This window comes from Phodopus roborovskii, unplaced genomic scaffold, assembly GCF_943737965.1.
Source record: "Phodopus roborovskii unplaced genomic scaffold, PHOROB, whole genome shotgun sequence".
Taxonomy (NCBI): Eukaryota; Metazoa; Chordata; class Mammalia; order Rodentia; family Cricetidae; genus Phodopus; species Phodopus roborovskii.
The window spans coordinates 10,644,746-10,661,867 of NW_026125391.1; the positions used below are offsets into that span (position 1 = coordinate 10,644,746).

The window sequence follows — 17,122 nt, forward strand, 5'->3', positions numbered from 1 at the left end:
TCCTTAAGATAACATGAATATCTTTGATAGGTTTCAAAGTCCCTTTTAATGCTTTTATTTAAATATGCTGAAGACAAAACCACAGACTACCACTGAGCACTAGCCCTTTCTTAGGATAACATTTTGAATTAAAGTGTGTTTTCTTTTACTCAGTGACTCCCAGAAAAGCCTTAATAAATTGTACAAAAAAAACTAAATAAATAAGAATATTAACATGAATACCCTAGAAACATTTTGTGCACTTTTCTAGGAACCTAAATAATACATACATTTGATGTTAACAGGACCCCTTATACTTTTCTCCATAGGCCAAAGCCAAGGCTTGTGAATTTTCACATATATGAATATATATTATTAAATATCAAGAAAGGGTGAGAGCAATTGACACAGGCATAATCTTTATTTTTTTTTCCCGAAGCCTCTTCCCTCTCTCTGGAGACTTTCAAAGCCTTTAATGTGTTGTTTACTACATTAGTGTAGTCCTTGTTTCTATGTCTTATATCTTAATCTCCAGGAGCATGAAGGTGTTTATTCATCTCAGAGTGCCTGCAACATTGTGATGCAGCAGACATCCGTGCTGAATTAAGTGACCTAAGAGAATGAAAAGCCCATGGAAGAAGCTATTACATAGGTGCTGGCTGGGTGGCTGGCCAGCTATGATATGATTTGAAGTGAGCATTCCTTAAGATACCCTTCTCAACTGAATCACAAAGTGTTCCAGCTTTGCTCAAGAATACCACTGTCATTTCCTAAAGTTAAAAGGTGATGCAAACTAACGTGACCATAATGAAGTTCAAAGCATCTGGAGAAAGGGAGAAAAATGTGTGGAAGTATTTATGTTTGTTCATTGAATAACACAACTACTTTATGAGGCGACCCCTTGGTAACATTCTACCTGTGTCTGCTGTATTTGAGTAAACACTCTGCAGCTCAGCATGTCTTTAGGATATAGTTTTAATTATGCATCTACTTCATCCCAGCCTCTTTGAACAGCATATTTAAATATCTTATTGATTTGGTTTGACTGTTTCTTTTCCAGAATTTTCAAGGCAAATGACTCAATGTGGAAATTATCCATTTTTATTCTCTGTAGGCAAGCACTTACATCATTTCATTCAATACTGCACTTTCTTGTCATTGATAGAGATGTTTCATGAATGGGTTTATAAGAGTATCTTTGTTTTAAACTATAGTATCTTACCTCCACTCAATTGTGTCTATGGAGAAAACAATAAGACATTCAAAATTGAAAATAAAATCAATCTAAAATAGATTATCACATCCACACATTTACTTCCTGAAAGCTACCAGTAACATGAATAAAGTCTCAACAAAAAAATGAACTCATAAATTTCAATCACTGTAAACCAGTAAAATGTTTCCCCCTTCCTTCTTCACTGCCAATAAACTTTATTACAAATTATATTTGGTCTGGACTTACTCTCTTCCAAAAGAACCTTTATAAAGATTACTATCTGCCCTGAGACTATTTGTGTTTGGCCCTCTCTCCATCTTTCATTCTTCTTCTTCTTCTTCTTGTTCTTCTTCTTCTTGTTCTTCTTCTTCTTCTTCTTCTTCTTCTTCTTCTTCTTCTTCTTCTTCTTCTTCTTCTTCTTCTTCTTCTTCTTCCTCTTCTTCTCCTCTTCTCCTTTTTCCTCTTCTTCTTCTCCTCTTCTCCTTCTTCCTCTTCTTCTTCTCCTCTCTCTCCTTTCTCTTCCTCTGTCTCTCTGTCTCTGTATCTCTTTCCCTCCATTCCTCACCTTTGTGTGTGTGCGTGTGTATTCACACACACAAGTATTTTGCTTCTTTTTATGTTTCTTACAATATCCTGGCTGACTGTAATCATAAAATTTTTCTACTTTTTATACTGTAATGAATAATTTTTAGTCATAAGTGTGCCTAACATGAATATGCCCAGAGTTATCTTTGCAAATGTCTGATATTAGCATCATCTTTTATGCCACAAATTGCTAGCAATTCAATCCTCAGTTAATTCCCAGTTATTCTCTATTAATAAATGCATTCACAGATGAGCAGCCTGCTTCCCACTGGCACAGAGTTCTGTGGCTATTGCAATTCATTGAGTAATGTGTAGCCACAGCCCAGATGCCTCACAGTATAGATGTGGAATTCCCACACTTCATTCTTCCCTGCATTCCCTGCTTCCTCATGCCAAGATGAACAAGTTACCCTTAATGTCTGTTTTAAAAGAAAAAAAAAATGAAAATTCTCCTTTCATTAATTCTGCTTTTCTTTAGCTACCTGACTTTCAATTTTGGAATTCAGGCCAATGTTTACAAAAGATGGAATCTTTTGGGGACCTTTATATGTTAATAATGCTATGTCATTAATTGTCACTGTCTGATTTTATTAAGTTTTCATACTTTCTCCCTGGAAAATCTAGCTTAGTTCCTGGCATGCTCTCCACCCTTTCCCAGAAAAATGTTCTTCCCATCCCTCTAGAGGCCTAAAAAATCTCCCTAGTTGACCTTACCGTTTTAATATGATTTTATTATTTTATTTTCCACTTCTAAAGTTTTAATTTTATAATCATACCCGTTGTTATAATGTACTTTTCATTTTTATTGTATATTTATAATTTAAATATTCAATAACTCCCATTATGTGTTTATTCTGATAACAGCCCATATATATATACATATATATGTTATATATAAAATATCATTCAACTAATAAAATTTTAACATGCCACAAATATATTTTATTTCAATCAATATTTGATTGACAAAATAAACATATCTATAAAAGGCTTTTGGGAAAGTAGTATTTTGTTATATATTTTATTATATATGTGTTTTATTTTCCTGTAGTACTTGAATTCTCATAATTTCCTTCATTGTGGAGATGTTCACATCTCAATGCCTCTTCACAAGGTAAATGTTGTTAGGCTGTTAGACTTTAGTTTTGTGGCTGATGAAAAGAGTCTGTACCTGCACTTTCCAATCCATTAATAAGCAACCACAGATGGCAACTGAGTACTTGAGTCTGAATCTACCAATAAAGTTTTTATATTTTACTTAATTTAAATTTAATTAGTCACAAATAACCAGTATTTATTCTATTACATAGAATGTTGTTAGGGCTAATTACATGTATACAATTATTTCTTGAACATGGCCTTCCATGTGCTGAAAGGAAGATGTGTAGAACTGTTCATTCAACACACAAGACTCTTGGGATGTATAGTTCTCAACACTGGCCAAACATTCATTGCAATCACCTGGGAACACACACACACACACACACACACACACACACACACACACACACACACACACATTATTATTTCTTTGATTATTTTTCATATAATTATTTTGATCATATTCATACCCACCGCCAAGTTTTCAAGATCCAATGTCTCCTCCCTATCCTCTCCATTTTGTGTCCCCCACCACCACCCTTCTTTTAGAGGAGGTTATCTTGCAGCAAATGTCCAGATCTTTCTGTTGCTTCTTCCATGATGTTCTCTGTGCCTCAAGTGTAGGGGTGCTTTGTAAATGCATTGTGTGATCAGGCATGCCTACCATTAGTTATTCTCTGCATTTTGACTAGGCGTGGCTTTGGATACTGATCACAGTCTATTAAGAAAGATGCTTCTGTATGGAGCCCAGGTGGGGGAAGAGCGACAATCACCCACCAGTATGTTTTACATTGAGAGTGCAATTAAAGATTCTATTGACTTAGGAAACTGGCTACTCTCTCCTTTGGGTTCCATGTGGTGTTGTCTGTGTTAACAGAACAAACATAAACTCCTTCTTAATGAGCAGACCTAAAACACAGTCTGAAAGCAGCTTGTTACTGATTACCTGAGGACTTTTTGAAAAATACCAATGGCCTGATGCAACAACAAGCTGAGATTTTTTTCTGAAAGCAATCGAACAATATGATGCAAAGGAAGATGGTGTAAATGAAATTCCATATGACTTGTATTGATAAAAATTGAAAATAAGAATTGTGGAAGTTCATTATTCCATTCTCTGTTCCTTTACTGCTGTGAATTATAATAATCAATGCAACAAATGACACCTCTATTTTATCTTGATCATGCTAGGAGGAAATCAATACTTGCATAAAGTCCCTTATCATTGCACTGTAACAGCAGTACTGGTGACTATTGGTATGGCTAAAGTAATGTTATAGGACTAGAGAGCTGGCTCAGACGGCAATCACTTGCTGCCTAGTTTGACATCCTAAGTTTGATCCCTGAGATATACATGGCAGAAGGAAGGAGTTGTTCTCTGATCTCCAGTCATGTTCACATCCACACACACTAAACAAATAAATGAATGAATAAATATAATTTAAATGTATTTGTGGTATACTAATAAAAAGAAAGTGTAAAGATCTGAATGCTACCTTTCCTTATTAAATACAGGTAATAATAAGATAACATTAGTATCAGTATCAAGGATAGCAGAATTTAAAGGAAAACTAGTCAGGAAAGTATTGTATTATGCACTGTGTTTTACTTTTCTATAGAAAAGTAAAGCATGACAAAAATAGGCTTATTGTTTATATGCTTATTTTTTCTTAACTAAATTGTGACTGAGCCATGATCCATGTTTTAGGTGACATATCAGTTTGTGTACCTGACACCATCACTACTTGCTTATTTTATTTTATTTTTTGACATATAAGTACTGTATTTAAATGAATCATTTCCACCATCATCTCTCCTTGTGGAACTTCTCCTGTGCCTTGCCACTACCTCTCAAATCTGTGATCTCTTTAACTATTATTGCTTGGTATTTATAATATAACCAATGAAATAAATGCAATTATTTAAATTACATTCCAAAGACTAATTATATATTTTATATAAAATATATTTTATGTAAAAACCTCTCTAAGTAAATGTGTGCACTAGATTTGAAATAAAATTTGATTGCACACAACATTTAATACATACAAAGCCTAATAATATGTCCTCTAAAGATATTATCCATTTTTTTGTGTGTCAAGGCTTATAATTGAATACCTATGTTGTAAGTACAGAAGAATTTCAGGCTCATATAGAGCTCCAAGCAGAAGAACAATAATGAAGTTGAAATATCCCTTATGCTATAGATGTTGACTATATGCTCATAAGATATTTACTCCAAGAAATCTCCAGCAAACACCTAAATTTAACCCAGAAATAATAAAAGTAGTAAGGGAACAAATAGAAAGACTAAGGATGCTTTTGGTCATTTTTTGTGTTTTGAAACACTGACAGACAGCTAATCGCACAGCTGGTGTGGAAGATGAGGGCATTAGCTGAGATCATCACTCGGAAGTCACTTTTAATAAATACGGTTTAAGTTTTGGAGGTGTAGCTAGATGATAGAGCTGTTGATTACATATTAGAGGCTTGCTTTTGATTCCTAGAAACACACACACACACACACACACACACACACACACACACACACACACACACACACAAGTCCTCACATACGGGTGTGTGCATGCTAATAGAATTGAACATTTTGTGATTCATGAAATTAAGCTGTATTTAGACAAGAAACTAAAAGAACATTGGTAGAAAACTACCCCCATTTTTAAATTAAATCTGTATTTTAAGTGAATAGTGAAAATTAAAGACTAAATTAAGCGATAGAGGCCAGTGACGGTGTGGCACAGAGGCTTTAAAGTTAACTAATGAAAATAATAGATGAGCCCAATATTATAGACTGTCTGGGAGATGGGTATGCACAAGACAGGAGGGGGCCAAGGAAAACATTTCCAGTTAGAATAAATAAAATACATAGTCGGTAGAGTTTTAGAGTGTATGGTTGTCTCAAATAAATAGAGGTAGAAAGATAACGAGAGCAAAAGATTTGAGAAGGTACACAAAAAGATATTTACAGTATAGCAAAACACAATTTTAAAAATTTACTTAAAATTTCAAAACAAGAAATAGGTTTTCAAATCCTAAATGGTTACACAAAACATGTGAGTAAGGATCACACTGTTCAGATTTTGTATGTGTAAGTATTTATTATTTACAATGGCCCACTTGTACACTATAGGATATGAAATATATCATACTGAGGTATATTGTAAGAGGTGTCAAAAACCCCATACAATTCTGTCCTTACTGTGAAGAAATACATTACTATAAAGTCAAGCTAAGACATTTCACAGGTGTCTATATTCATAAAAGGGAGATGAAAATAACTAAAGATAATTGTAACATTTAGAGAAAATCTATTTTCACTTAAGGAAAGTGTGTCACCAAATTACATTCTGTTAATTGTTGGTGAAAAATTTTTTAAGTTTTAAGTTTGAGATTTTCTTTGTAAGGACTCGAGGCTGAAGTTGGACTTTGGATATCAGCTACCCATTACTATGCTGAAGGGCAAATATTAATTGTTTCTGGTCACATCTAATTACCTAAGGAAAACCCTTGAAGAGCCATAGTCCAATGATATATTAACAGTTAGAGTCTATAAGGCACCATGTAGACTGAGGATTCAACCTCAGAACTTAAAATTTCAAATTCGCTGTCCTGCATTGTCTTCACCTGAGCAGAGTTACTCAGAAATGTAACTACGCACAATGAGACAAATGATCTATATTCTTTACACAAAGAAATTGTCACCAAATAAAACTTGTGAGAATTTGGTGTCAATATGCACAAGACAGCAATGCCCAGTGGTGCTTTTTCTCGTGTTTGCCATTTGTTAGCACGTTAATGGCATAGGTAAAAACACAGAGCTAGAGAGAGTCCTGCAACAAACCACATAAGGCAGCATAAAAATGTACTATCTATCCTCCCTGCTAATTGAAAGTAGAAATGTTATTGCACTGTAATGAGTGTGTGTGTGTGTGTGAGAGAGAGAGAGAGAGAGAGAGAGAGAGAGAGAGAGACAGAGACAGAGAGAGAGAAAGAGGGAGAGAGAGAGAGTGAAAGAGAATGTGTCTGTGTGTGCATCTGGCTAAAATTTTATTCTTTGTTTTGTCCAGTATTATATTGTTTATTGGAAACAGATCTGTGGTGAAGAAGTAGCAAGAGATATATCCAAGAATAGGAAGTAAGCAGTTTATGCAGCAGGATAAAAATGTCTTATATAGCCTGGCAAAACCTGCCTTGTATTCAGGAAGATTCCATTAAACTTATTCTAGAGACGATGTGGATTTTTTCAATAGATTGCAATCACCTTGACTGGCAATGTTTCCTATTTCGATGTCAATAGTAAATGTAAATAGATGCCATACAGCTTATTTCTACAGGATGCATATCCACAATGTGACTGTACTTTCCCTAGATGATAAACTAGTAAGTACTATTTACAGAGCTGGACATTCTTGCCTTGTGCATGTTCATTCATCTCATTTCATCGAACAAGGACACAGTGAGTTTACATTTCTGCCAAGGGTGGGTGACATCGACTAAGACAGAAAGGGTGTTTGCTTTAGGTGCGTGCTCCTTGAGGCTTCCCTCCACACTTCTTTGTAACCTGAATGCCTTCAGGTTGGATTTGAGGCTTTTCATCTGCTAGTCCACTATGCTTCAACACATCGTTATTTCTAGCCATGAGCAGCAAGACTAAGAGCTCAGAGGATGTGAAAATTGGTGATGGGCTGTTACCTGATCATTCACATAAGATCCCAGCCTTTAAAGGAAGCCCCAACCTCTTAGGCTGTGATTGGCTTACAGTGAGGGATCCTGATTTGCCCACTGAGGTTAGAGCAGGCTGTTGGGTCCTGGTCATGGGAAGCCCCTGGTGATTCTTTGTTTCCTGTTGCTTCTCTGTTATATACCATTCATCACCAAATTAACAGCTTTGCCTTTGGAGTGTGCCAGCGCCTGCCTCTCTCTCTCTCTCTCTCTCTCTCTCTCTCTCTCTCTCTCTCTCTCTCTCTCTCTCTCTCTCTCTGTCTCTCTCTCTGATATGCTGAGTAAGGTCTAAGACAATTTGCTTATGATTTATTAACTGCTGGCTAAGTTTGCAAACACAGGAAAAAGTATTATCACATCTTTATATTTCCTCAAAATAAGTTTGATAAAACTTCACTTCCTAAAACCTAGCTGTCCTAGAAGAAAAAGTATAATTTTCTAAACTTTGGATGTGGATGTTCACAAAGTGGTAACTCTGGAAATGTGGACAGCAGCAGGCTCCAGGCTTGGACCCTGAACTCTGGCTTTGCTGGCATTTCAGTCTGTCTCAATAGTTTACATCTACATTCTGTCGCGTTTAATATATCCAGACTCGTTTACATTTTCAATGAGAAAAAAAAACCTCTCATGTAAACACAGCTTATGGTTTGGGAGATTTTAATTGTTGAAGGCAGTAAACATACTGAGAGCTTGTTTTACTTGTGAAAAATATTAAATAGGGAAAGATACCACTTGATTTCAATACACTCTGTCACAAAGCAGTTTCCAAGAGTTCTTGCAATATGAGGGTCATTTGCCAACTTGCTGATGTTTTACAAAAAAAAAAAAAAAAAAAAAAAATCACAGCAAAGTTTACTTATTTGGTGTCTAGAGTTTTGGATGGAACAAATCAATTTTCTTGAAGTTTGTTTCTTAGCTACTAAAATGAATGTTTTGTGAAATATTCTCTGTATTTATTTGATAAATGACCCCACCCGTTGTACTAGTTTCCATTCATTAAGAATGCACCTCTGTTTAGTTTGCTGTTTTATAGGCAGCTAAGAATTATCACACAAAGTTTCCTGTGCAGTCCAGACTGTGCAAGAAGCCGTTCTACAGTCACTGCGTACATTTTCCCCCTGCATTTACAAGTGACTACAACATTGCAGCAGTAAGTGCATTTGGGTGTCATTTCTGGCAGACCTTTAAGTCTATGTTTTCAAAGGGTAAAATCGAGGCTTGTAAAACTCCACTGGCACCTGCCAACTTAAGTTGGACAGTCCTGTTTGCTTGTCTCCTCCAAACCAGTGAGGTGACTTCATCTTAATTATTTTCAGGCCTCAGTCTTGTAAGATAGCTCTGTTCTCTTCCTTCTTGTAGCACTATGGAAAGCTCTTGAAGTGTGTAGAGAATAATGAGCTAGAGAAAGAGAAAAAAACAAAAGACAACACACACTGCAGGGGATTTGGCAGGTCTGACTTCAGTGACTATCACTGATTACCAGTTCCAGCCTGCTAGGGTCTCCACACAGCTGGTCATGCAACAAGTTTAATGTATTATTGTAGAGTTGAAACATTTAACATCTTACAGCCTTTAATGCAGAAACACTAATCCAGATTTACTATTATCAAGAAATTTTATTTTGAATTTTGTCTTGCTATTACTATACATGTTTATCTACAAGGTTGAGTATAAACTCTAATTTTGCTTTAAATGGGGGTGCAAGCTTTTACCTAAATCAAGACAGCCCCTTCTTAACAACTGAACTTTATTAACATTTTCTACATTAACATTTTCTAAAGTAAAATCTATGAAAATTAAACACTATCAACTTAAATACCACACAAAATTAAACATCTCATAGTTATAATTTTAGTTAGTACAATCTACACAAGCTTTAATTAGCACATTTATAGCATCTTAGAAATCTGTAAAAACAAAACTATGACAGCAACAGTTTTTCAATTAAAGTTTTAATAAATGAATAGCTCTTTAAATTATGACTCTAGTAAAGCTGTTATATTTTTCAACTAAGGTTAAAATTCCAAAGATTTAATTATTAAGCCACCACTTTTTACAACTATCTTGGAATAATTAACTTTTTAAGTAAATGACTGATTTTAAAACTGATCTAACAATAATGTATTTGTAAAAAATTATTTATTAATCTTAGGATAAGTCTAGAGTAGAGAAAGCAAAGGAATGATTATTTTAGATGTCTTTTCTTCACATGAATCTGTTGTTAAAATGTATAGCAGCAGTTAACATTTTGCCTGGTCGTTCTTGGTAACATGAAGACATAAGAAATCAATACACCAATAAAATGTGTTTAGTAACACTGAAAAAAATAAAAAGCAATATAGAATGTACAATTTATACAAGTGATGTACAAATTTGGAAATGCATTTAAGTTGAAATTATAAGTATATAATACATGGGGATTCATAATTAGTAATGGGATAATTATATGCAATTCATAAACAATACTCTTAATTATGGATTTAAATTGTTGAATGTAGAAGACAGCTAATAATTTATTTGATCAATCTTATATGTATATGCTTGCTACATAATTTTCCATTAGCGTAATAATACATGTGTACGAAGGTTTTACATTACACTATTCTGAAGCTTAAAAGTAAAGTCTGAGTTTTGAATATATGTATCAGTAGATACATTATGGATTGGTTCTTAAGATTTACATACTTCAGTGAGTAAAGATGCTTGTAGTGCAAGCCTAGTTACATGAGCTTAATCTCATATAAATGCAGAAGGAGAGAAGAGATGACAAAACTCTCCTCTGATCCCTACTTGCCCATTGTGACACATAGGCTCTCTCTACACATCATGTTATATGCAGTATAACAATATTGAAGCAGGAAAAGTTTCTTAAAGACTTACATACTAAGCAAGTACAAATTTTTTTAAGGGCAAATATATGCTTAATGCTTTTAGAATAAAACTAAAACAGGAGATTTTTTTTTTTTTTTGACACCAGATTAACAGTTATTCCATCTTCAAACAGGTAATGGTAGGGATGCACACAAAAGCCCTTTGGAACCATTCTCCACACAGAGTGAAATATTCCACAATTACGTCCTTTGAGCCTCACTGATGACTGGGTTTAGTAATGATGGGTTTTGCTTAGAACTCTGTGCTGCAAACCCCTCTCTTGAGGGCTTCAGTTCAATACAGTTACTCAAAGCAACATCCATGAGAATTGCATGACAATAATGGAAAAAAAAAAACCGCAGAGTTTAGTCATCATTATGTATTTTAAACAGGAGTTTTAGTAACTCAAAGCTGTGACAATGACTGAAATACACAAACAAGATGCAACATCACATAAATAAGTTACATAAAAAAATAACTTATTTTGGTTTCCAACTTGAAGACTAACATTATGGTTTGTATTTTTTTCTCTCTTTTCTTAAAAATAGTTTTAATTACCAGAAAAAGTTCATAATACCATGTGCACAAGGAAATGAAATTTAACTGGGTAGCTAAAAATTGATGTTTTTGGTGTTATGATTATAATCAATAAGAATGGGATTAGTGCTGATAATCTTATTTCCCATGATAGTTTCCTCAAAAAATATTTACATTATTATAGAAAGTATCATGACAAATTGGGGAGCTTGAAGGAAGTTGAAAATCTGAACTGTAAACAATTTGAAAGAGAGACATCAATTACAAATATTACCACAGAAAATGTCAGTACATTCTTACACATAATTTATTTTCTAATAAATTGATGCTTCCACCCTTTCATTAAGCAGATAGGTATTTAGAACTCAAAATTATACTTTTTCAAATTGGATATTTAACTTAAGAGAAGGATTTTAGTCTAAATATAATTAGATTTAGATTCTACATTTTATCTGAAATTAAAAAAAAAAAAACTAAAAGTATACCCATTCAGTTATTCATTCATAGACTGACACATCCCTCAAATGCACAATGCTAGCTTCCATTATGAATAGAATTTTCTTACAAATTTACCCAGGTATGACAAAAAAGTCCCCTTTACTAATTAATTTTCATTCAAAATTAATTTATCAGAATAATTAGGCCTTATCATGAATATAAGTTACCCTCTCTAACACTAGGATGAAGTTCTTCCTGGAAAATGTGTAGGATGATGTTGTTTTTCTTTCAGTGCTAAAAATTTGCTTATGGGGTATCAGCATAATGTTTTTTGCTAATAATTATTATAAAAGAAATATGTATATTTTACATATGTAATGTCAGGATTTAATGTAGATTAAATCTGCCACCATGTCTTTCATTGACTGCTCTCTTTTAAAATGAACAAAAAAATAAATAAATAAACAGATGTGCAGGGAACTTAAATCAATTCCAACTTTTACTTGAATGCTTCCACTCTCTGCTCACTTTCAAACTTAAAACACTGGATTTAGAAGGAGCTAATGATTTGACATTGAGAGTTATTAACTAAGGCCACTCGTGTAGGTCAACGGTACCTACTTTTGCATTTTTTAAAGTTAGGTCATCATTAAAGAATGGTCTCATCTAAAATTAACATTCTAGAAAGTTCTACAATGTTATTTTATATACTATAGTTTGGACATATTTAAATAGCAAAAAAATATCCCGGACATCTGAGATCCTAAAGATTGTATTTTATTCTAAAGAAAATATAAAAAGTTATAATCCAGTAACACAGAAATGAATAACAGAGTTGTTTGTCTTCAGAAATCACGATTATTGGAATATCCAGGAAATAATCATACTATAATGGCAGAGTTAGGCAGAAGTAACATTATTCTGAGGTTAGCTTGTAGTATGTATTAGACACAGCACTTTCATTCTGTATAGTCACACACAGGATCTCACATCATTTGAAACCAAATATTTTGTGTTATAATAGCAATTTGTAATTTTTTAAAAAAATCTCATGATTCAAAACCTAATAAAATCTACATCTACAAGTTATCCATTACATTTTTGAAAGGTGTATGACTATAAAGTTATTCCTTAAAATAAATTGGCATATTTTTTAAATTAAATTAAAATTAATAGATAATATGTACATCTTAATGGTGTTTACTAATGGAATAAAAGCAGATTAGATTGAGTGAACACAGCTATTTTAAAAAAACTGAGCAATTTATGCCTACTATTATATCACTTGGTATAATTAAAGCCAAGACGTTCACAGTATTTATAGATATTTTTCCAAATCACCTTGTTTGTACTGATTGTTTTAAGCACAGCTGTAAAGTTTTGAACTTTAAGAGTCCCTTTGAAGGAGTGGCAGATGTTGGCTTTACTAACATTACTGGAAAGGGTAACTGGTGCAATGTTACAAAAAATGTTTAACACATGGATTAACATCATAATTTTGTATTAATATTGAATTGTATAGTTAACTGTTAATTAACTATAATGGAAGACTAAAGTCTATAAGTATTTTCTTTTATATTGGTAAGCTTTGGGGGGTTTACATTAAGTGTGCTTTCATACTTGTTTTTCCAAAAGAAAATCTGGACAGTGTTATATATTGAAATTGTTGCATTATTTACTATGGATAAAAACGTAAGATTAATATACAATTTGGTTGTTTAGCACTATATCCTAGTATCTAAATTTCTATTAGAAATGAATGTAGTTATCATACTTGCACTGCTATTAGCAATCAATATATGTAGGCTTGATCGTCACATTGTCATAGTGTGAAGCACTGTTTATACTCTTAACTATAAATACACAGTGATTGTAAAATGCCTAAATATATAAATTGTTGCTACTGTGATTGGCATTATATTTATCTAATATAGATCTAAATCTCAGATTGTCCTATATAATTTCCCAGATATTTATTAATTATGTTGAAATAATTGAGCTGTGTCAAATAAGGCTTATGCATTGATAAGAGAACAGTATTATAACTATTTTCTATGTTACTTTACCTTCTAGCAGGTCAAAATGTTTACACAAGAGAATCAGATGACTTGATCTTGAGTTGAATGTTCACTGAAATAGGCAGTAGATGGCTTGAAGTTAAACTTACCTATGACCTAATCAGTATTAACTTAGAGCTTGAACACATGAATTTTATTTTCAGTAAGTGCACCAACACAACTGATGCTTGCCTATGATGGTCTATCAAGGGAAACGTTCCTTCTCTGTTGGCCCCAGTGACATTACCCTTGCTAATGATCGTACATCCCATTCTTGTAAAGTGTTACTACATCACATCACAGGTTGACACAAATTTTATTCGTTTGGTTGTTTTGGTGTTCTAAAATAAGGTTTACAACATGAAAACAAGCTTCCCTTTGCTGTGTGGTTATTTTCCAGCGATAAAGTTGTTGGAAACAACTAAATTTTAAGACAGATTTTATTAAAAATAACTTAAGGATGTAATTTTTTAGTCCTATTCTCCTTTTCTCCAACTAAAATTAACTGTGGCAGAACAAAAATTCCTCCGAGTATATAAATATCTTTATGGCATTGATTCAGCTAAGAAACAGGCCATGGTTCCCCTTGCAGAAAGAAAACTTAGTCCAGGTTTCTGGCTCTTGATGAGGTAGCTACCAACCTGATGGGGCCATCCAAGCACTTCAATTCGTAAATACCCATCCTGGGGAATCCCAGCACATCCTAATGCTGTTATAGGAATATTTTCAATAGCTTAGCCTTTGATATGTAGTAAAAGATAACTACTGCAAATGAATGACAGTGCTGGCAAATTGCTTAGCTATAGCTAATCATTGTGGAGCATAAAAAAAAAAAAAAAGTCATCCTGAACCTAGGAAAATAAAGTACAACCATGAGGCTAGTAAGAAAGAGTGACCACACAAAGAACACAAGAAAAAAAGTTTCTGTCATTTTCCAACATGATATAAAATACACAGCAGTTGTGTCATACACTGCAAAACACCTGGCCTAAATTGCTTAACATGCTGCATTTTTTTCAATATGCCAATGCATAGAATCACATTTTCTAAATCTCAAACCACTAACACAAAAGATTAAATAGATGCAAACTTTTTATTAGTTAAGTGACATTTTCCAAAGTATGTACCCAGGTTGCCATGTACCTACAAAGACTCAAATAAAAAGAAGGAAGGCACTGGGCTGGGATTGGGGGGATAGGAAGAAGAAGAAGAAGAAGAAGAAGAAGAAGAAGAAGAAGAAGAAGAAGAAGAAGAAGAAGAAGAAGAAGAAGAAGAAGGGTATTTTAATAATGAGAACTATAGCTAAGAGCTTTATGTGCTGCCTAGAAACTCAGTTTCTCTGGACTGCCACAATACACTGGCTACAGAACTTCAGGGCCCTTGAAACCACTGGGGAGAAACCTTTGGTTGGGCTGTTCAAGGAACTAGTGCTCTCCCTGTTTGCACTATGGTATCTTGTTCCAGGACTGTCAGAGAGCTAAGCTGTGCTGGCCAGTGCATCTCAAAACTCTACTTACTCAACGAAACAAGGCTTTTATTTTCCACTTTCAAAGTTCAGGGTTTTTTTTTTTTTTCTTGTTTGTTTTGTTTTTGTTTGTTTTCCCTAGGATAGCATAGCATGAGTCCAGTCAATTATCAAGAATGCTCTTTCTTCAAATTCTTATTTATTTATTTATTCACGATTCTTGGATGTAATTCTTAAATACTTCTATATTCCAAGATCACGCCTTTTTCGGCAAAAAAATAAAAATTCTCCTTAAAATTATTATTATTTTAAGTAAAATGCTATTTATGGAACTCTGAAAGCGAAACTTTTTTTCTAAGGAGTAAAACTTTTCTTTCGAGTATTTTGTCAAATCCCAGTTAAAGTTTAAGATATTGCCCAATAATCTGAAAATCCAGTTAATGATGGGAAAAATCGAGCTTTTCGGAGTTGGGAATTTGAAAGGGAAAAGTCAAGGAGAAGCGCACGAAAGTATACAGACAAGCATGTCCTGGGGATAGAGCATCCTAAAGCTCACACCCCTCCAGACGCGTGGATGGACCGCCTGGCTCCTTAACCGATTTCGCATACTTTCACTCGCCCTTTTTTTCACCACCTCTGGAAAACTAGTTTGTGATCTTGGAGGGCTTTGAACATCTGGATGTGGACATATTAACCTCAGCGAAACACGTGCTCCCAAATTACAGGGCTGAAGCTGCAAGGACCAATTTGGCCACAGAGACTGGAAGAACTAGGTGTTCCTTAGTTTGTTTGCAAGAACCTTAATCGCATCTCCCTGCCCCTCCCCAGCCCATAGAACACTCTCCCTGGAGGTGTTCTGCCAGTACTCACCTGAGCTGTCGCTTTTCCTCTTGCTGCCACTTCTCTTTTCCACCTCCGCGGGTGACAGCGCTTGGCGGCCATAGTCCCCTGGTGCACACGCGGCCCCGGTCGGGGTGCTGGAGCCCAGGCTGGATGAGTTAGAACACAGAACTGGAGGGCTGTTCCCCAGCTCCGGAGGCCCTCCGGAGTCGGGCTGCAGGCACAGGCTGTGCCGAGCCGCGCTAGGCGGGGAGGACATTTGCGGAAGGTGCCAGTTGCTCTGCAGAGCCTGGTGCTGCTGCTGCTGGTGGTGGTGATGGTGGTGATGGTGGTGGTGGTGGTGCCCCCTGTGATGCTGGCTGGCAAACATGCTCTCCTCGTTGGGGTATCCCGCGATTATGCAAGACGAGGAAGATGTGGAGAGTTCGGGGTAGGACATGTGGTCAGATCTTCCATGGAGGGTCAGAGAAGACTGCGAGAAGGGGTGCAAGCCTTGTGCTGTGGCGTGGGGGCTGCGCAGGCAGCCAAAGAGGGGGTGTTCCATGGCATGCAAGTCTGGACTTCCAGGCAGAAGACTTCACGATGGTCCCAAAGGCCACCAAGCTCTGACACTTTTCACTGGAAACCCTAGAACTCTTTCCCCACACACACGCACACACTCCCTAGGAGTCGCGCGTTTGAGCAGAGCTAGCTAATCCCAGTCCTGAGCCTTAGCGGCCAGTCTTCAGCACATATAAACACTGGGACCTGGAGGAGCTTCCCTCGCAGCTGCTCAGATGTCAAGTGTGGGAGAGGTGGAAGCCAAAAGAAGGTGGTCCCAGAGAACTGCTTTCAGGGGGAAATGGCTCGGAGAGGTTATAAATAGAGTGTAATGTGAGCTGGGGGCTGGCTTAGGAGCCCAGAGCTGACCACATGCAAACTCTCTCCAAAACTCCCGCTCAGTCAGCGCCACCATGCTCTCTCATTTCCAGTTCCCAATTGCTGGCAGGACAGGAGCGGCTGCTCCATGACCGCCCGGCCCTGGGAGCTTCCACGACAGCCAGTGGAGTCCAGAACTGCAATAAGTAGGGCCACCTCGATCTGTCCCATAGGCTTCCAAAGGCCGGCGCGTAGTCACTCTTGGTTTTGTTAAGTCCTGTGTCTCCTGAACAGGCTCAACATTAGAAAGGAGATTTGTGCGCACTTGATGGGGGTAGGGGTGAGAGTCACCTGCAGGAGCTCCAGGACTGCTCCTTGACCTTGTAGACCATGGGAATTAGGAGAATTCAAGACAAGGGAAAAGAGCTAAAG

General features: G+C 35.8%; 1 protein-coding gene across 1 annotated transcript in view; it reads right to left on the reverse strand.

Annotated features, from left to right (window-relative positions):
• Meox2 (mesenchyme homeobox 2) overlaps positions 1-16,889 on the reverse strand; it is a 57,123-nt gene extending 40,234 nt beyond the window's left edge. Inside the window, exon 1 of the mRNA XM_051175083.1 lies at positions 15,863-16,889. Within this exon, the coding sequence (XP_051031040.1) occupies positions 15,863-16,376 (514 nt within the window). The 5' untranslated portion in view covers positions 16,377-16,889. The remainder of the gene's footprint in view (positions 1-15,862) is intronic.
• Positions 16,890-17,122: the final 233 nt, after the last annotated feature.